The sequence below is a fragment of the Rhinolophus ferrumequinum genome (genome assembly GCF_004115265.2).
Source record: "Rhinolophus ferrumequinum isolate MPI-CBG mRhiFer1 chromosome 5 unlocalized genomic scaffold, mRhiFer1_v1.p scaffold_110_arrow_ctg1, whole genome shotgun sequence".
In the NCBI taxonomy this organism is placed as follows: Eukaryota; Metazoa; Chordata; class Mammalia; order Chiroptera; family Rhinolophidae; genus Rhinolophus; species Rhinolophus ferrumequinum.
Window position 1 is genome coordinate 168,601 of NW_022680355.1, and position 20,669 is coordinate 189,269.

Sequence of the window (20,669 nt, forward strand, 5' to 3'; positions counted from 1 at the left end):
TCAGAGGTTTCCAACACATTTTATTTTGCAGACCACTGGTTTGTAACTTTTGAGGACCAACATCTGTATAAATCCCTTTAAAAAGTCCAATTAATGTCAGTTCTGTCGCAGCCTCTCAGGTACTGCACACCGATCGTCCTTATGGCTTGAGTTCCAGTGACACATGCCAGACAGGCTGCCCTGGGGCTCCTGAGGGGGGTGTGTGTCCACGGGAAAGCCTCTTCCAGGGGCTCCCTCTCCCGAGTGGCAGTTTCCTTTGGCAAGTTGATCAGTTGACAGGGCTTTGGTGCCTGTAAGCGGGAAGCGTTCGGAAACTTGCAGGGACATGGTGCTTTTTCTCTTATGCAGACACTTGGGGGGTTGGTGCACTTGTGCTTAATAACAGGGATCCCTCCAAACTGCTTAGTAGGTTACAACATAAGGAAGCCTCTGTTTCTAAGTAACACAGACAAACACCTTTTTAGATCACCTGTTTGTCCTAGAACTACAAAATTTAATTCAAGAAAATATAGGTCCCATGAAAGACTTAAAAGTTTTATAAAACTAAAATCTAGTTTTCCCCAATAAATTGTACTTTAGCCAAAACCCTCCCGATGCTTCTAAAATAATACTAAAAGGGGCATCTGATTATACAAGAGCAATAAAAAAAATTAAATATTTATTTGAATAACAAGTTTAAGTTCGAGCTGCAATGTTGGCAATGCAGGTTTTTAACACATCACAAAAAGCGTGCACAAAAAAGTACTGGCGCAAAGGACAAAATAATGCTCAGAATTAGGCTAAATAGCTGATTTGATGAAAACAAAAGGCCTGAAATCACTATACAAAATATAAAATGTATTAAGCACTACTATCCACAGAACAGTCTTTATTATTGATTCTATTTAAAAATTATTTGTGTTGTTAATTATATATTGAATTGTAAATGAGTATCATACATGAACGCCCTTTCAGGAGGCAATTCCTTGCTGCACTATAGAACATCTAATTACATTGCAAAAAGTATCTTTTTTTGCTATCGATAAAGAAAACAGTTAATGATATTACTGTAAATAGTAGGAAGGCTACAAAAAATAAAATAAAGTATCTTTTTTGTCTTCCAAGTGCTTTTCCATGCAGAGTTAAGCACTTGCCTTGTTTAACTGAGTGCACTATTGGGAAATGTCCTGGGTCAAAGAGATGCTCTTGAATTAAGAGGACCGAGCGCTTAACAAGTCAAAGACTCGAAGGGACCATGCAACCCTCTTCGTACTGGAATACCACTGTGTCACTTACCAATCCCGTCTTTCCAGAATACCATTCAAGACACTTAAAAAAGATCAGACTGATGATAAATACACATGAAATGAAAGACACACAGTGACTTGACACTACGATTGGTAACGTCTGTGCTATGTGAAAGCACCTTTAAAAAGAGCCTATGCGGCAAGAGATAAGTGTCTAAAGATTCAAAATGAATCAACAGTATTGGATAACAATATAATTCTCAACTCAGAAGCTGCCTCAAGATTAGGTGCATCTTCAGTTAATGTAACAGGAAAAAAAGGCAATGGATTTGATTTGATTAATTGCATCCATTCACAAATCGACCTCAGGTCACCAGATGTGTAGACACAATGAGATTTTTGTTGTTGTTTATAGTCTTTAATTGAAATGATGGTAAAGGAAATAGATCTATTTAAAAACAAAACCAAACAGCTATTTCGGTCTAGATTAAGAGGTGGCACCAGGTGTGGGATTCACATTTTGAGTGGCCACCTGCGGTGCCACTTCAATGATCCGGGGCTTGTCTATGATTCTGGCCGTACGGTTGCCCTTCTCTACGATCCCAATAATCCATGCTTGGTGACCTTCACCATATTTGGGGGACTTTATCTCTGCACAGAACCGAGCGGCTTGCTCACGTGGTAAACAGATCAGAAGGCCTCCTGGCAAAGGGGGGGAAAAAAAAAAAGGATGATCGTTAGGTGTGATGCTGTGTGAGCAGCTTCTCTGCCACTGTCTTTCTAAAACACTCCTGCCCGGATCTGTGCTCAACCAAGCACTCATTCCTGCCTGCGTGCAAGCTGCCCCTTCCCTTCAGCCACGAAGAGCCGCCTTCCCCTCTTCCACAGAGTAAATTCATCAAGCAATTGCTTGGAAAACTCCTCCTGTAGTAAAAAAAAAAAAGCACACACACAATAACAAACTTTAAACTGTGAAAATGACCTACTTGTGAGTCACTGAACGCTGTGTAGGATTAAGGTGTTTGAGGCCTCAAGAACATATATTTGTGGCAGCTATTTTTTCCATGCTACACTGAAATATTTAAACACACAAGGAAAGTTTTCCTTTTCAATTTAATTCCATACATGGATTCCTCGTTTTACAAAAAAGGCTCTTCAGTATTTTTTTTAATTTGGAAATTAATATCATGAAAGAGCGCAAAGTATCTAGCTTCTCTAATGGGCTCTGTCATTATCTTCAAAAAAGTATAGAGTACGTTAAAATAAACCATTGCTATTTCAGTAGCAAGGACAGAAAATTTTACATTTGTAAGTAGAAATAACACAATCAGGAAAAAAGGTATACTGTACTTTTACCAAAAAGTAAAAACTTCTCCTTTTTGAATAAAGGAAACTGAATTTGTTAGCAATATTGGTTAACTTATTCAACATTCACCCAGTGCCCACCAGGTGGCGCTAGTAGCCCATCAGGTGGCAGGCACCATGCTAGCCAGCCAGATACAGAACCAAAAGTTTAGTTACCCTCTTTGAGCTAATTTCTAAAAAATGGGTTTTGCTTCTTTTTTAAAGACAGGGTCTTCTATTAAAGCTGAGAGGCCTGCCAGAGAACCACAGCCCTTCTGACGTGTGGGCAGGCCTTTGTGGTCATCAACTCTGGCTGCACCCCAGAACTTTTTGGGGAGCTGTTATAATTATTGATGGCCCAGGCCTATCCCTGTCTGACTCAATTGGGTTTCCTAGGGGTCAAGTGTAGGCATATATATTTTTCAAATGTCCAGATGATTTCGACTCTTTTGCCAGGGTAGGGAAATTACTGAGGTATAGAGGAAATAGAAATGAGAGACTGAAAAGGGGGAGGGCTTAAAGGATTAAATACAGGAGTGAAGAGGAGAGAAAAATGGGTCAAAAAAAAAGGCACTTTGGAGACACTATACTATTTGATCCTTAAAACAGCAATTTTAGACCTTTTTCCAAGGAAGAAAGAAAAAGCAGCCTGTTTAAGGTAAGCTGTGGGTATGACAGTTATTTCAAACACTAGGTTTCCATTGAAAAACCGAGTCAGGACGTATTTTTCCCATAACCTTCCTCCCTCCCATCCTGTCACCAAACACAGAAGTGCTGGACTTGACGCTGCTCAAGCGCACACAGGACGGCGGGAGACAGGTCACCTACAGCACAGAAGGGCGGAGAACGTCCGTTGCTAAGGCGGCCAAGGTTGTCAGCACTGACCTCACACAAAATGGGGTCACGTTCTCGTACTTGGCTTCCTCCTTCTCACAGAACTTTCCATTAGCCTCACTAGTTAATCCTCAGGTTTGGGCCTGGGATCCTTGTACCTGATGTCTCCGGGCAGGTCCCGTGCATGAGGCCAAACATGTTCCCACAGGCCTTGCTCACGGCAGCCATCTTGGCCAGGACAGGAAGGTTGTGAATCACAAAGGACACCTCGTTCCTCTGCTGCTTGGCCAGGTTCTGCGCGTGGCCGAGAATCCCAAAGCCCGTGATGTCGGTGGCGGCGTGGGCGTTGAACGTGTGCATGAGTCCCGCAGCTGGCAGAGACCAGAAAAGGAATATGTTATCTGGTGGAATAAATGGAGACTTTCTGAGACAAAAACAAAAACCCACCTTTCCTCAAGGTCTTAAAAATGCTTTGCTCTCAAAGTTCCTAATTGTCAGGGAGATGGCATACTGAAATCATGGAAAATAGACTTTTTAAAAAAATCAACAAAACCCAGACTTAAAGGGTAAAATAAATACAAGAGTGAAGAGGAGAGAAAAAAAGGGGTCAAAAAAAAATGGCACTTTGGAGACATACTATACTATACAATTTCATTCGTGAAACAGCAATTTTAGACCTTTTTTCAAGGAAAGAAAACCAGCCTGTTTATTGTAACCTATGTGTATGACAGTTACTATTTCAAATGCTGAAATTCTGGAAGCTGATCTATTGTAATTTGAACCGCTTAGATGAACTATCAGCCACTTCAATTAATTGTAATTTCCAAATAAACTAAAACATCTGTAAAGAACAATTACAATCACAATGAAAATTAAACTTGTCTAAACCACCCTAAAATCAAAGAACAGGACTTTTAAAAACTGAACCTAAATTCAAGGCAATCTCGCTAGAAGTGAACTGTCTAAAAGATTAACTTCTTATATTTTAATTAAAATAAATTAATACTTTATTTTGGGAGTTTTACATTTACAGAAAATTGAGTGGACAGTCCAGGAAGGTCCCATATGTCCCCTCTGCCATCAGGGTGGTACATTTAAGTACTGAGTCAATACTGACACGTCAGTAACTGAAGTTCACAGTTCATAAAAGGCCTCACTCTTGATGTAGTCTGTGGGTGTTGACAAATGTATGCATGATGTGTCTATCATTACATTATCATACACAGTAGTTTCACTGCCCTAAAATTCCTGTGCTCTCCTATTCATCCCTCCTCCCCTACCCCTGGCAACCACTGATCTTGTTACTGTCTCCACACTTTTTTGCCTTTTCCAGAATGTCAGAGTTAGAATCACAGTATTTGGTCTTTTCAGATTGGCTTCTTTCGCTTAGTAATAATGTGTTTAAGGTCCCTCCATGTCTTTTCATGGCTTGATAGCTCTTCTTTTTAGCAATTAATAATATTCCCGTGTCTGGATGGACCCGTTTGTTGATCCATTCACCTACTGAAGGGTCTCCTGACTGCTTCCAAATTTTGGCAATTATTGAGTAAAGCTGTGTGCAGACAAACATCTGTGTGCAGATCTTTGAGTGGACAGAAGTTTTCAATTCATATGGGTAAATACCAAGGAGCACAATTGCTGAGTCATATTAGTATATTTAGTTTTGTAACAGACTGCCAAACTGTCTTCCAAAGTGGCTGTACCATGTTGCATTCCTACCAGCAATGGATGAGAGTTGTGTTGCTTCACATCCCCGGCAGCATTTGGTGTTGTCAGTGTTTTGGATTTAAACCATTCTACTAGTACCCTGTTTCCCCAAAAATAAGACCTAGCCAGACCATCAGCTCTAATGCGTCTTTTGGAGCAAAAATTAATATAAGACCCAGTATGATATAATATATTAATATAGGACTCGGTCTGAGTATAAGACCTATATTAATTTTTGCTCCAAAAGACGCATTAGAGCTGATTGTCTGGTTAGGTCTTATTTTCGGGGAAACACAGTAGGTATGTACTATTAGTATCCCGTTGTCTTAAATTGTAATTCCCCAATGACACATAATGTGGAACATCTTTTCATATGATTGTCATCTGTATATCTTCTTTAATGAGGTGTCTGTTCAGATCTTTTGCCCATTTTTTAAATTGAGTTGTTTTCTTAATGTTGAGTTTTAAGAGTTCTTTTTATGTTCTGAAAACTAGTCCTTTGTCAGAATTGTTTTGCAGATTTTCTCGCACACTGTGGCTTGTCTTTTTATCCTCTTAGTGTCTTTCACAGAGCAGTTTTTCTATATTAATGAAATCCAACTTGTCAATTTCTTTTCTTTCATGGGTAGTGTTTTTGGTGTTGTATCTAAAGACATCACGAAACCCAAGGTCACCTAAATTTTCTTCTATGATATCTTTAGGAGTTTGACAGTTTTGCATTTCACATTTAGGTCTACAATCCATTTTGAGTTAATGTTCATGAAAGGTGTAAGGCCAGTGTCTATAATCATTTTTTGCCCGTGGACCAACAGTAGTTTAGGCACCATTTGTTTAAAAGATTATCTTTCTCCATTGAACTGTCTTCGCTCTTTTGTCAAAGATCAGTTGACTGTATTTAGGTGGCTCTATTTCTGGATGCTATTCTGTTCCACTGATACACTGTTCTGTTTTCTCACCAATGTCACATTGTCTTGATAACTAGTTTTAGCAGCCACTGCTGTTTGTTGTTGAGGTTTAATCAAAGGAGCAGCAAAAATAGCAAATTGGTAATTCAGTCATTCTTCTGCACTTATTTGATGTGACTTTTTTATAGAGAATTTTTTTAAAATGTATGTGGTTCTCCCAAAATACAATCCATACAAGAACAGTAAAATATGTGGTTGGTTGCTTTTACTTATTTTCAGAATAAGCTGGTGCCCTAGCAACTTACAAAGGTGACCAGAAATGTTTTAATTATCACTATGAACTCACTGACTTTTAGATACTTGATATACTACAAATGACTGGTTACTCCTCCTTTTAATACTCAAATTGTCTGCCCCCTCCAGTGTGACAAGTTATGTGAGGTGACAGGATCCCATTAGTCGTTGACAGCTCTTCCATTACTGTCAGGCACAGGATGTCCCTGGCTTATCTTTTCTATTTCCTATCCCAGAGTTGGAATCAGCCATTTTCCCAAAGAGTCCTGGCATTTTTTAGTGGAAAATGGTAATTTTCACTTCTAGACACTAGAATTGATCAATTCTAGACAATAGAATCGATTCTAAACACTAGAATTGATTACTAATGGGTTATCACTGCTTCAAGGCCTTTTCAATGAGCTCAGAAATAAGCATTTTTAAAGAAAAAAATCCCAAGTTCATAACAATAATTCCAAAGATTACAGTTTTTACTTAGCTTCTTTAATCTTATCTTTTCTCTTATTCTTAAAATCTTTGTTCCTAATTACATTCACATATTTGCTTTACCTTACTATACCGACATTCTCACAAACAAAAACCCACTGAATACAATGAGGTATTTTTCTGGGTTTTTGTCCTGAGGGTATACACTGAAGAAAACAGGCTCAAGGTGATTTCAAATAATTCTTCCCCAGGTGCTTTTGCCACTAAGTGGATATATGTTAGGCAACTTTTTTTTTATTTGGTTTGGATTTGTAAGGTATGCTCTTTATTTTTTTAATTACAGAAAATTATATAAAACATTTCAAAGTCAAACTTATAAAACAATGCATGTTCAGAGGGCCTGCTTCCTTATTCCCTCTTACATGTAACAATTTTTATTAATGATTTATTTTTCCATTGCTTCTTTTTGAAAGTATAAAATACGCATTACTTCATATTCATATGAATACACAAAATGTAGCATACTGTATATATGTTTCTGTCCCTTGCTTTTTTCATTTGATCATATTCTAGAGACAGCTCCTTAGTAATAAAGATCTCTCGTCCCTTTTATAGCTGTATAGTATTCTACTGTGTACAAGTGGATTAAAGAATTCAGTCACCTGTTGATGGACATTTGGATTGTTTTCTTCTTTTGCAATAATAACCAGTGCTCCAATGAGTGGCCCTGTACATGTCATTTCATATTTTGGCCACTGTAGCTTTGAGACAGATTCACAGAAATGGGACTGCTCGGTCAAATAAATATACCCATAATTTTTGCTAGATATGACCAAATACTCCTCCAGAAGCATTCTGCCATATTGTACCGCTACCAACAATGTATAAAAAAATACGGATGGGGGAATCTTAAATGCTCAAATATAAGCAAAATAGTAACTCATGGATAAAAGTAAATCCATTACAAATCACGTTTTCATTGTTAACCTACTTAATTTGAAGGACCAAAAAAGGGAGAAAGACTCCTTAAACAGTTCAAGTGGCACAGGAACAGAAACACAAAAGCCATGGTTGTAAGTGATAAGACATCTGAAGACAAAGAATTAAATAATTACTATTCAACTTTGGAATATATCCAAAGAAATAGTCCTAGAATGCAGAAAAGACTTATGAAAAATTTGATCTCAAAATAAATAGTTCAGAAGTGGCAAAAGGTAAATTAATTATGGCATATCTCTCTGGTAGAACATCTAGCCATTAAAAAGTATGTGTTCTCGAGTTATATAATATGGAAAAAAGAATTTAGTAATGTTAAATGAAAAAAGGTTCCAAACACATAAAATGTATGATAACCACGAGTTTAAAGCATCGATAATCAAACAACAGTAAACCACCAACTGAACAGAAAAAAAATCCCAGAAGAATACTTAAAAATATTCACAGAAGCTGTTTTGGATGGTGGGACTACAGACAATGTTTTTTCTCTCCTTTTTTCATTTTCTAAAAACTTTTCTGTAATGGTTATATGACTTTTTTACCGTAGAAAAATATATACAATACATGGGAAGAGAAAATATATTAAAGAAAAAATTTAAATGTAGCTGTACCATTGTAAACTGTTGTAACAACCAGTTTGGAAAACAATTAGCACCATCTACAAAGCTGAGGCAGGACAGACCTCGCAGACATGTGCACCAGAAGTCTGGGCCGAGCAGGTTCTCAGCAGGAACCCAAATGCCCAACAGCAATAGGCCAGAGAAGTACGTCACGGAGTGGAAAACCATACAGTGGTGAAAAAGAAAGTCACACACACTGGGCATTCTGCTCAGGAACATCAGTGGACAAAACAAGAAAGACAGATACATGTATGCTTCAATAAAGCAAAAAAACGCAAAATGAATTTATTGCTTAAGGATACAAGTCTACGTTGATAAAAATTTTTAAATGCATGAGAATAAACATTAGACTCAGAACAGTGGCTACCCCCACGTGGGAACCCAGGAGCTGGGTGTGGGAGGGGCAGCTGGGCTCCCAACGCCACGTTCTGCATGTGGGTGCTGCTCTGTGCAGATGACTTGGAAGCAAACGAGCATTTACCATGTAACTCCAAGAGGGCAGGGGTTCTGTTTTTTTCACTGCGGTGTCCCTAGCACTTAGAATGGAAGACACTATAGGGGCTCATTAAACGTGGACTGAATGCGTGAACTTTGTAAACTGCGTGCTAGTCATTCTTTTTGGTGCTTCATGGACCTTTTCTTTTTAATAATCCTGTGACTACGATCCTGTTTTTCCCCTTTTGGCCAAAAAGGAATACATACAAGATCTAAAAGCACATTTCATTCTCAAACCCAAATCTGTCTAAAAGACAGTCTGCAGTCACTGGCCAAATCTGACCCAAGGTGGGCCTGCTCCTCCGGCTAAGAATCGTCTTTTTTTAACATAAAAAGAGATGTGGAGGAAAAACAACCCACCGCAACTGAGCCTGTCCGTGGCCCGCCCGGCCTGCGCGCGGCAGGCGCCCCCGTACCTGTCCTGTTGAGCCGCGCCATGTTCATCATGGCCTCCTGGTACGCCAACTCCACATCTTCCTGGGTGACCACGAGTTTAATCTTATTCCACTTTTCAGGCTAGTAACAGGAACACAGGTGAGGGGGAAAGGAGCGAAAAGATGTGATTAATCTTCACTTCAAACCCTTGAAAGAAAAGGTCTATGTTTCCTTAGTCATATGGGGAGTTTTATTAGGTTGGTGCAAAAGTAACTGCGGTGTAAAAGGTCAAAAATAAATACAAACACTGCAATCATTTTTGCACCAACCTAATTTTTATCTAATTTTGTAAGCAATATTGAGTTTTCTTTCTTTCTTCCCCATGACTATCATTTTAGGTGTCCACTAGACATATTATCATGGTATCTTTTGTGCTTTCAACCCACACTACTGTGGTCAAATACTGCGATTTACGGGATGTGTGAGCCAGCGGGCCCCTTGGCCGCAGTGCGCAGGCAGTAAGAGGAGCTACCACTGGTGCTCGTCTCCGGCGTGGTAGGGCGTGAATCACATCTGAGAAGTTTGGAATGTCCTTTGGCTCTCCTCCCCATCGCCCCTATGAAACCGATGGCTTTCATTTTTCATATAATTCTGCTGTTCCTGACTTTACCTGAGTTCTGGATCAAGTCATCCTGATGGACACATGAATGTGAAAGGAACTTGGATTGCGTGTGCACTGGGGACAGCCGGAGTGACCACAAAGGTATGTCATAAAAGTAAGGAGAAGGAAGTGTTTCCCTTTTTCCTCAGTCTGATTTTCAAAGAAGCGAGCATCACGATTATGGGTCTTGACACACTGTCATCACGGTACACTGATGGCCGTCACTCATGCATGCACCCAGTGATATTTTAGTAATACCCAGCAATCCACCACTCAATGCAGTACCTTAAGTCTATGTGTTCCTCCATTACCCTACTGACCCCCTTCTCACCCCCAGAAGTAACAACTATTCTGAAGTTTAGACTCATCATTCCCCTGACTTTCAAAAACTAGTGTTCTCAGACATATAGATGACTAAACAATATGTTCTTTGGTTGCTTCTGACTTTTACAGAAAGGGTATTGTGCTATTGCATAGTCACTGAAACTTGCTTTTTTCAATTCTGAGCATTTTTTAAAAACTGGTAAAAAAAAAAAAAAGGCAAAGGAGGTGTCGAGTTGGAGGTAGGATGACAGAAGGATCTTAGATCCCTCATCTTTGATGCACCTTTGCTTCACCTGCTTCCCACTCTCTTGCTAAATGACTCAGACCTGGGCATCTGTACTGCAGAGCAACTCTGTGGATTCCTGCCCTGTCATGGCCTTCGCGTCAGACTTACAGAGGATCGTGCCTAATGGGAAATCACCCCACCATCACTGGGGGAGAAGGGAAAGAGAACTGAAGACTGTGGCAGCCGTAGAGATTTACTCTGCTCTGCTATATCAAGCTAACATACACTTGGTTGATGAATAACATAAAATTATTCTTCTTTTTCAACTGTTTATCAAGACTGGTAGCTTTAGATGACAGTTGCAGAAATTAAAAGCACCAAGATATGTGAAATATACCACAATCGTATTAACTTTTGAGTTGTTATGGCAGTGAGAAAAATCTTAAATGAATTATGATTATAGCTCAGTGGAAGAGTGACTTGGGATAAATATCTTTATATTCTAGATGCTTTCTCCACAAGGCAATTATTTATCAAAATGTTTTGAGTTACTAATTAATTTAGAAAAACAAAACAACAAAAACAGCCAAAAACCTCATGACTAGAATAATTTAAACTATCAGTAACCCTGGCCTTCTTTATCCCCAAGCACTACACATTTCTACACATTCTCCTCCATATTATTTTTTAGTGATGTTTAAGATATGAAAGATAAAGCTATCTCAACACCAAATAAACCAAATTCACTGTCTCCCAAATTCTCATAGAGCTTCTGTGAAGCCCCAAGCTGGAGCTTACCTACTTTAACCATTCAATACATGAAACTCTGATTTAATAAAAGAACGTGGACAATTCCTAGGATTTCTATAAGGACATGACTTATACTAAACTCCCTGGCACTGGAAATAGAGCTCATTTTTAGAAGACAGCTGGTGACATTAAGAGGATCCAGACCTGAAACATGTCAGAACATGTCCAAGAGGCAAGGCTTCCTTTATGGACAGAAGCAGCACTCACTTCAGGAGGAGGTACACCTTCTAGTGAAAGCACACTCCAGCACTAGCAGACGAAAAGATACTCACTTGGCCTGATGTGTAAACCAATGCCCTTCTCTCCGAACCCTCCAATGAAAACTATCACAATCCTGAGAATCCCTGTTTAGCTCTCCCTCCCCCAAGGCAGACAGGGTCACTCACGATATCCAGCCACTGGTGCACGGCCACGGCCACTTGTGTCCCCAGGGGCTTCGTCAGCACAAGCACGTCCCCAGGCACTGCATTATCTGGCCTGAAGCAAAGAATCAGGGCAAGGTCTGGTCAAATTAACCATCAGTTAAACTCATCAGTTAAACAGGAGAAAGAAAAGGCTGCTAAAAACATATTTGCATTTACGAACACTTAAATTTAAGCCAATTGCCACCATGTATTAGAGCTTTGCAACTTGCTACTGAGGCTGCTACTACTGGAACAAAATCACTGAAAGAGGACTGAAGCGCCCACCAATTACCTACTAGTCCACCCCCACCCCCAAAAGTTTACAAAGAAGCAAATCACTCAGCCTCCACAGGCAGAGTTCTCATCAGGCCCTGATTCCACCATGCTCGTATGCCATTTTCAGTACAGACCCACCATGCTTCTGAGGCAACGAGACTTCCGAAACAAAGATTGTTTCTCAGGCTGTGCAATTTGGCTCAAGTCTGTGGGTTTCATGTTTTGGTGATTTCAGCAAAGATTCAAACTCAGACTGACCAATACTAAGTTTCCCACTTGGCACCCAGCGTACCGAATGAAGACAGGAAGGGAAACTGGTGACGCAGGATGATGGGTGAGGGGTCACACTGGGCAGCCTTTTCTACCTTTTGAATTCTGAGCCTTGTGAAGACGGTGCCTATCGCTACCTATTCGCGAACTAGGAAAAACAAATGGGGTTTCTGCTTCCTTCAGAAAATAATCAGAGTGGCTTTCCTTAACAAGACATCAAATGTGGAAAGTGATAACTTGTGTCAAGGGAAACTGCTCCAAAGATCTAGCAATGGCCAAAAAGCACATAAAAGCTGCTCAATATCAGTAGCCACCAGGGAAATGCCAAGCAAACCACAGTGAGGTATCACCTCAACCCACTAGGATGGCTGTTATCAGAAAACCAGTAACACAAATACTGGAGAGAATGTGGAGACATTGGAACTCTCCTCCATCGCTGTTGGTTAAACAGTTACCACATGAGCCAGTGTTTCTTAGGTATATACCCAAGAGAAGAAAGACATACGTCCACAAAAGCTGGCACACAAATGTTCATAGCAGCATCATTCACAATAGGTGGAAATAACCCAAAGGTCTACCACCTATCAATAGATAAACTGTGATGTGTCCGTAAGATGGAACATTATCTAGCCATAAAAAGGAATGAAGTACCATACGTGCCACAACATGGAGAACCCTTGAAAGCATTATGCTCAGTAGAAAAAGCCAGACACAAAACATCACAAATTGTATGATTCCATCTGTATGAAATGCCTAGAATTGGCAAATCCACAGACAGAAAGTACACTAGTGGTTTCCAGGCGATTGGGAGTGACTGCTTATGGATACAGGCCTTGTTTGGAGGGGTGATTGGGCTATTCTGGAATTGGACAGTGGTGATGGTTGCACAACCTTGTGAATACAAAAATACCCAACAAGTTGTATATTTTAAAATGTTGGATTTTATGTTACGTAAAATTTTGTTATATGAATTATACTGCAATAAAAATAAAAATTTTAAAAAACAGGAAGAAAGTACTGATACGTGCCGCAAAATGGAAGAATCTTAAAAATATTCTGCTAATATTATGTGAAGTGAAAGATGCCAGAATGGGGAGTGACAGCTAAGGAGGACAAGGTTTCTTACTGGGGTGATGAAAATGTTCTAAAATCGACTCTGGTGATGGTTGCAAAACTCTGTGAATATACCAAAGACCACTGAATTCTACACTTTCAATGGGTGAGTTTTATGGCATGCGAATTTTATCTCAATGAATCTATCTTAGGAAAAGAAAGCGAACCAGGCCAGGTGACATGGAACAGAACCAACTTACATGATGAATTCATTGGGCTGGCAGACAGTTGTAGCCACTCCTCCCAGAACAATCCAGGGGTTTAACACTGTTTGGCCGCCCGTCACAGACGTTCCTGCCTCCTCTGCTGCATCTTTAAAACCCTGTATAATTAGGGGCATCACTTTATCCCTTTCCTAGGGTTTAAAAGGACACAAAAGTCACATAATTCTGGTCAACACTGAGAAAATAATCTACACTTGTAGTTATAAAAAGGATCATTAAACCCTAAAGGAAGTCCTGAAAGTTGATAGGCCCAGGCAGGAAGAAAGGAGGAGGAAACAGTTTACATTGTAGCCATTTTATCAAAAGCTGAAAGATGTTCTAGGTTACAAGGTGAATGAAACCCAGACAACAAAGAAATAAAAACTGGAGTGTAGTTGACTGGGTGCACGAAGCTGCCCAAAATCTGACCAGCTCTTAATTGAAATGGTCCTTAAGAACTCCCAAGACTCCTTTACTACACACCCACATGCCCTCCCTCTATGCACAACTGATGGCCCAAGCTCACGTTGTGCAGGCAGAAAAGCACCTACTGAAAATTCTCATTTCTGTGATGCAGGGCAAGCTTCTTGTGGGAGGACAAAAACAAAAACTTTTCAAAAATAATCTACATGAGGCGCCAGTAGCAAGGCCATAGACACTGCCAGGTAAGCATGGGAACACATGTGATACCTCAGTCACCCAACCAACACCCAAGGGGAAGGGTGCCAGGCCCCTGGGGCCCATGTGCCCTGGGTCTGTAAGGCTAGCCCAGGCCACAGGGCTGGCATGGAGGTGCTATTACTGTGGCCTACACTTTACTAAAACAAACATAAATGTCTTGGCTTCAGTCTATACAGAAGAGAGAAAGGGAAGCAGGCGGTGGAAATGAAAATTTTAATTCACTGACAACTGCCAAAAAGTGGAGAGCCAGACAAAATATGGAAGCCATGCAGCCTGGGCTCCTCACTTTACAGTTGGGAAAAGAAGGGTTGACAAGTCAAGTGATGTGACCAAGACAGCAGACAAGTAAGCAGCTGGCCCACATCCTACTTACCCTGTCGGTCATTTTATTACTGATCCCAAGGAGCATCAACATATTGTCACATTCTGTGACCCCCATGGCATAGAGGTCACTGAGGACATTGGCACAGGCTATCCTGCCCTGGAAGAAAGGGGAGACGTGAGAAAGAACGGGGACTTTCCATGTGTAGAAACAAAGAGCGAGTCTATGCAACACATCCCATAACTCAGGGACTTCCCAGAGATGGTTGCTGCTGGGATGGGGTCCTCAGTTTCTGTGATTGGCAGACTAGTTGCCTTTCCTTAATTGCAGAACCACCAGGCCATTCACTCTTTCTCAGATATTCCTGTTACCACCACCTCTTCTTTCTCAGACAGACCAAACAATTTCCTTATTCTTTCCCATTCTAAATATTGGGAGAAGTCTGAAGTTTATTTAGATGGGGAATGGGGACTGGGGGTGGCGGGGTGGGGGGTTTGTCAGGGAGAGCAAGGTTGGAGCTGGTGGTCTGGGAGGAAGGGCTACAGAGTGAAGACATCTGAAACAACTGTCCTAAAGCAAACTTGGAAACAGCCACTTATCCTAAACAGATTCTAACAAAATGTGGACTTATTGGTTATAGGGAAGATAGTTTTTATACACTTGAAGAAATTTTTGTAGCTTCTTTTCAAGGCTGTAGAAGATAAACAAAAAAAAACATCTTGAATAAAAAAGAAAATAATAGAAGAAATAAAACACATCTAGGCCTGAAGTCAGGTTGATTTCTAAGAAAAACAGAAGTTATTTCCCAGTAAACTACCTGATTTCATCAAAGAACTTGAAAAGAATATTCAACAGAAATGTGGTAATACAGATTTTTCTTATCGCCATTGGAGGTCTTTTTAATGTAAGTTACCATTATCTGGACAGTAAAGGAGAATATGACAAATTTTCCTTCTGACACAGGGTAATCAAACTCCCAAGTATTATCATTTTCAGTAGTTGTTTTTTGCTTGTTTAGGTTTTTTAATGACTTCCTGGCAGACTGGCAGTGAGCTCAATAGTCTTCTGCGTCTCATTTTCAACACTAATGAGGCAATAGGTGGTTTGCAACTCAGAGGTGCCAATCACTGGTGAGGGCTGCAGCGATGATTGGTGAGGGCTGCCCCTTGTTCTGGGGCAGTGAAGCATCTCAGATGCTTTTAAGAGGTGCTGGAAAAAGAGGGACTTCCGGTTCTAGCCACCTTTGCCACCTGGTCAGGTGGGACATACCTCAGTCACTCCAGAGCACTGCTCTAGGGAGAACAGATGGATGTGCAGAGGGAAAACAGGTTTCTAGTCACCTGTGTGCTTGTCACCAGCACCTGAGAGGCGAACACCCCACCCCCATCCCAGTTCAGCCACCTCATGGCCCAAGTGCCTATGTGTGTGGCTTGATCTCAATGCCCTTGGCACACAGGAAGAACTGCTAGTATTTTCTAATAACAGAATGTTCCCAATCTCTTCGTCAGCTCCTCTTGGCTGGTAGGAGAGAAGGTTAAAGCTGGCGAGATCAAAGGGTTGTGGCCGCAGCATGCGATGAACAGTTAGGAAATATATGTAAGCCGGGCATGACCCGTAGCTAGGAACTTCAATGCAGCAGTTCAGATACATTTTTCTATACAGTGAGTGTAAAACATAGCTGGGGGTGAGGGGAGCGGCCACAATCAGAATGGTCAAAAAGTTTGATGGTGATGAGATGCTCAGCTCTTTATTTCTGGAAGGAAACATCTAGGATCAGACCTGTTATAGGGTATGGTAACATCTCTGGCCTGAAACACGGAGTGAGGAGTTTACAAATGTCAAAGAAAGAACTAGGCACATGCCAGTCAGGAGACACTGTTAGGAGACAGCAAGTGTTCTTGCACAGACACACACTCAGGTACACGCAGCATGGCGCCTGCGGCCTAATTGCTCATGAGCAGTAGCAAGTGTGAGCAGGAAATAGGCCCAATGGGCTGCAACTATGGGCGTCAGGGCAGCGGGGGGATGAGAACAATCTGGATACAAAAACAACACACACACACACACACACACACACACACACACACACACCCAGCCACAAACCAAAACCAAACAAACAGCAGTTCCAGATGTTAAAACACCTGGGTCAAACTTACCATCATGTAAGGGTCATCGACAATAGGATAAATGTAATCGGTGGTTTGAACCAAGGAAAGACCGCCATGCCTCAAAGGAATGACACAAGTATCCATCCCAATGCCTGCAAAGAGGGAAGTCAGCATCATCCACACAGCAACAGGAAATGCCATTGCGTCTGATGCCACCAGTGTTCCGACAGCAAGACTTTTGTATGCGATGCTTACGGAACACTACATGCTGCCACTGCAGCAGCGTGTTTCCTATCAAGAAGCATCACTGAAAGAAACGTGAGACATAACTAGCTTACACTAGAAAATAGGAGTAAAATTTGTTTGTCATGAAGACTCAAGTTCAATATGGTATAATGTGTAGCCCTTAACGATGCCTTGAATAGAAACTTTCCTTTGTATTACTATATCATGTGACTGGCACCGTAGAGAATTTCTTTAAAGATGAGAATTGCATACATATAACTTAGATTGTTTTCTATAGTTCATTTGAGTTTATCTCGGGCATTATTATGTTTTCCCAACAGGAAATTTGTAAAATGTTTTACACACATAAAATGCTATTATTACACCTCCACATTTTAGTCAAAAATGAAAATGACAGTTTAAAAAAAACAAAAGAAAAAGGAAGACAAAGCCGTAACAGGGATTCATCATTTCCAACCAAGCATGTATTTAAACACTGTGGCACCTACGTAACCTGTCTTTTGTATAGGTTCCCCACAAGCATTTTTAAAGAGGAAGCCTTAAAATTGCATGTTATTCCCCTTGTAAAAACTTATGTCACTTTTACTAACTTATAATATGAACGGGGAGAAAATGTGCTAAACAAGTCTGTTGGAAATATTTTAACGTATTAAAATTGTTGCTAAACAATAGAAAAATATAGACAACTGATTGGCTAATCAGAAGTAATTGTATTTCCCTGAAATCAGTTTAGAAACAGTCAAGACTCGCTCTTCTAGGCTACAGTTCTTTAAAAACCACCTATCATGCAGGCATTTCACAGATTCACACCGGCATTCCCACTAGGTAGGCTGAACAATGCTTTCCTGCACCTCTCTCAAAAGGACACTTCCTGCACTCTGACGAAGTATGTCAACCGTGCAGCCCATTGGCCAAAGGCAGAGAAAAAGTCAGGATGAAGTACAAAAGGAAGGGGATGCTACCCAGAATTCCACAGGAAACAAGAATCAATCATCTCAAATCCCATGAAAGGAGGACGTGCATCCCTATATCTTGCATGACTGCTGTGGCACAACTATCAGGACCATGACAGCGACATACCCAACAGAGCCTGGGCACAAGGGAACCTTACTTCCCCAGGTCTTGGTCCACTATTATTCATGCAAAAATCAAATCAAATCGAATACAAAGTCCCAGACTCTGTGAAGACAGGCTGGTTTCCTTTCACGATGCCAGATGGCAAGCTCTTGGTGGAAGACCCGGTTAGGAAATGGCGAGTTTAGTTTCAGAATGGCGCGTCTCACAAATCTGTGACATGTTTACCAGTGATCGGTTTTCACATGTATGAGGCGAGAATGTGTGTGAGGGTTCATCTAAACGTGTGTATGTGCAGCCTCTCAGGAATTTCACCTAACACTTGTTCTTAGTCCTTACTGTAGTAAGTAGAAATAGGGCACGACTCACGTTTAACTCGTATTGCTCCCCCCTAAATTGATCATTCTAACTGGTTGTCCCAGAAGATGACCATTCACTTTGGAAAGGAGTAAATGTAGTTCTTTCAGGTGTTCGCGTCAACTTCAGGACTACTGAGAGAGACACTAAAAATAGCTGCTAAATTTTAGCTTTAAATGTTTCTAATTTGGGTAATCTTAAATCTGAGTTACATACATTTGATATGTAAAGCGTTTAATTTCTATTTATACCCAGCATCAGAGCATCTTAATTGATGACTCTTGAGCTGAAAAGAAGCTCACATCATCCACATTTCCTTTCATAAGCCATCAGCTACATGTGGTTATGGAGCATGTGAAATATGTCTATGCCAAATACAGATTTACACTGGAAGTGTAAAAGACACACCAGGTTTTCCACACTTAGTATCCAAAACCCAAATCTCATTAGTGATGTTTTATATTAATTATGTGTTGAAATAATATTTTTATACATGGTTAAATGAAACATATTACAATTAATTTTACCTGATTCTACTTTTTTAAAATATGACTACTAGAAAATTTAAAATCACACATGTGGCTTACATATTTGTTTTGGACAGCACTGGTGTATAGTGATTGGTTTACAAATCACTTCTAAATTTCAAAGGAGGAAGAGAAAGAGGGTGAGTCTGAGATGGGCCATGGGCCTGAAAAAAGCTGGGTGTCAAGTTGAAAGAGGGACAATCCAGGTGGAGGGCAAGTGGAAAAAAAGGGAAGCGCCAGCGTGGCAGAAGCTTCGAGTACCAGTCTGAGCAATGCATGCTCAATTACCAGGGGGCGATGGGGAATTCTAGGTTTCCAGAAATACTGAAACCATCCACCCAGAAAACCCCAATCTTCATACCACCACCACTGCCAGCAACGACCAGTACTTGATACCCCTGAAGTAGCAGGCCATAGGCGTACCAGGTTCTAAGGCACACTTATTTTAACATTCCTTTTTTTTTTTTTCCAGTTTCAGGTGTTAACATTCCTTCAGTTAGAATACATTTAATAAGCATGTGTATATTAACAACCGTATGATTCATTCTTCAATTAATACCATCTTAGAATCCAGGAAATGTGACCCTTAGAAAAAAATTTAAAAACACGTAAGTACATTTGTGTGTAATACCTGTATAGACAAACATACATACACACATGTATTATGTATGTGGGTACATATACACATGGTGCATATACATACTTAGATAATTTCTGGTATAGCAGTTTACGAAGTATTATTGTCCCATTGTACAGATCAGGAAACAGGCTCAGGAGGGTTCAGAAGATGTACAGAGTAACATTAGTGTGTACACCACTTCTGTACATGGCTTTAATACTATGCTTCCGTCCGCATCCTTTTGCTTGTAACCCGGGGTCCATCGCTACCCCCAGAGAATGCCTGAATGCAAAATTTTGTGGATTTTTCTGGGAAAGGGCAACAGCTTTCATTTACTTCTCAAAAGCCATATGTGACCAGATTTATTTTCCTCTGTGTTCTTATATCCGCTGTTTCCTGCCTCTACTCTTGCTGTCGACTTCTGTCCCTTTTTGCCACGGCTAAGAGTTAGAGCTGATGCAGCTCTTCTCCCCACTTTGAACACGTTTGCACTTAGAATCCTGATGACAAACTTTCCTCTTTCCCAAACAAAGCAACTCAGCTTTTACCTGCTTTATACATAAGTGAAGAAAGGAGTACCCTGGGTTCACAACCAATGTTGTAAGAGAGAACTTTACAAGAAAATAACGGGTGAAAATAAATGAAACAGAAACCTTACATAAGAAAGCTGATCCAGCCATACTGTGACTATAAAACATCCAGATTCCTAGAACACATGCCAAACATTCAAAAAGCAAAGTGATCACAGTCTTGCATCACATACTTAAGAAATCACACAATATCCCAACAGCTTAGAATGTCTTTCTAAATCCTATATTTGGGAAAAGGCAAACTACTAATGACATCAGGAATTCAATTCCAGATGACGTCCTGGGGTCAAGTACAGATTCAGTTCAGTCTTCTCCCCTTCTGTGTCTGAAGCAGTTTTCTTCTCCCTCCTCACCACAGGAGCTTGGGACCCCAAATCACCCCCCCCCCCACAAACCAATCACTGCTGTCAATGCACTGAACAATGATGCTTAAGCACCGCCTTTCCTAAGGCAACGAAGAGAATGCAAGCATTTTAAGGAAAATTTTAAGATAAAGGCATAAAGGAGTTTCTTCTTAATTCTTAGCTAACCAGAAAATACAATTTAATAAAAAATGCTTTTACTATAATTGTCTGAATCCTGTACTTAATAGTACAAAAATGGTTTGAGCACATTTCTTGATCTCAAGTACTTCCT

The 20,669-nt window shown here is 40.4% G+C and overlaps 1 protein-coding gene across 3 annotated transcripts in view; it reads right to left on the reverse strand.

The window, feature by feature from the left end:
* Positions 1–20,669, reverse strand: part of SEPHS1 (selenophosphate synthetase 1) — a 24,269-nt gene continuing 3,600 nt past the window's right edge. For 2 of the 3 annotated variants that reach the window (XM_033100565.1, XM_033100564.1), the window contains exons 3-9: positions 16,669–16,772; positions 14,564–14,671; positions 13,507–13,661; positions 11,630–11,720; positions 9,264–9,363; positions 3,563–3,775; positions 1–1,928 (exon numbers count right to left, since the gene is read on the reverse strand). In XM_033100565.1, the coding sequence (XP_032956456.1) occupies positions 1,714–1,928; positions 3,563–3,775; positions 9,264–9,363; positions 11,630–11,720; positions 13,507–13,661; positions 14,564–14,671; positions 16,669–16,772 (986 nt within the window). In that variant the 3' untranslated portion in view covers positions 1–1,713. The other variant, XM_033100566.1, reaches the window with a different exon arrangement.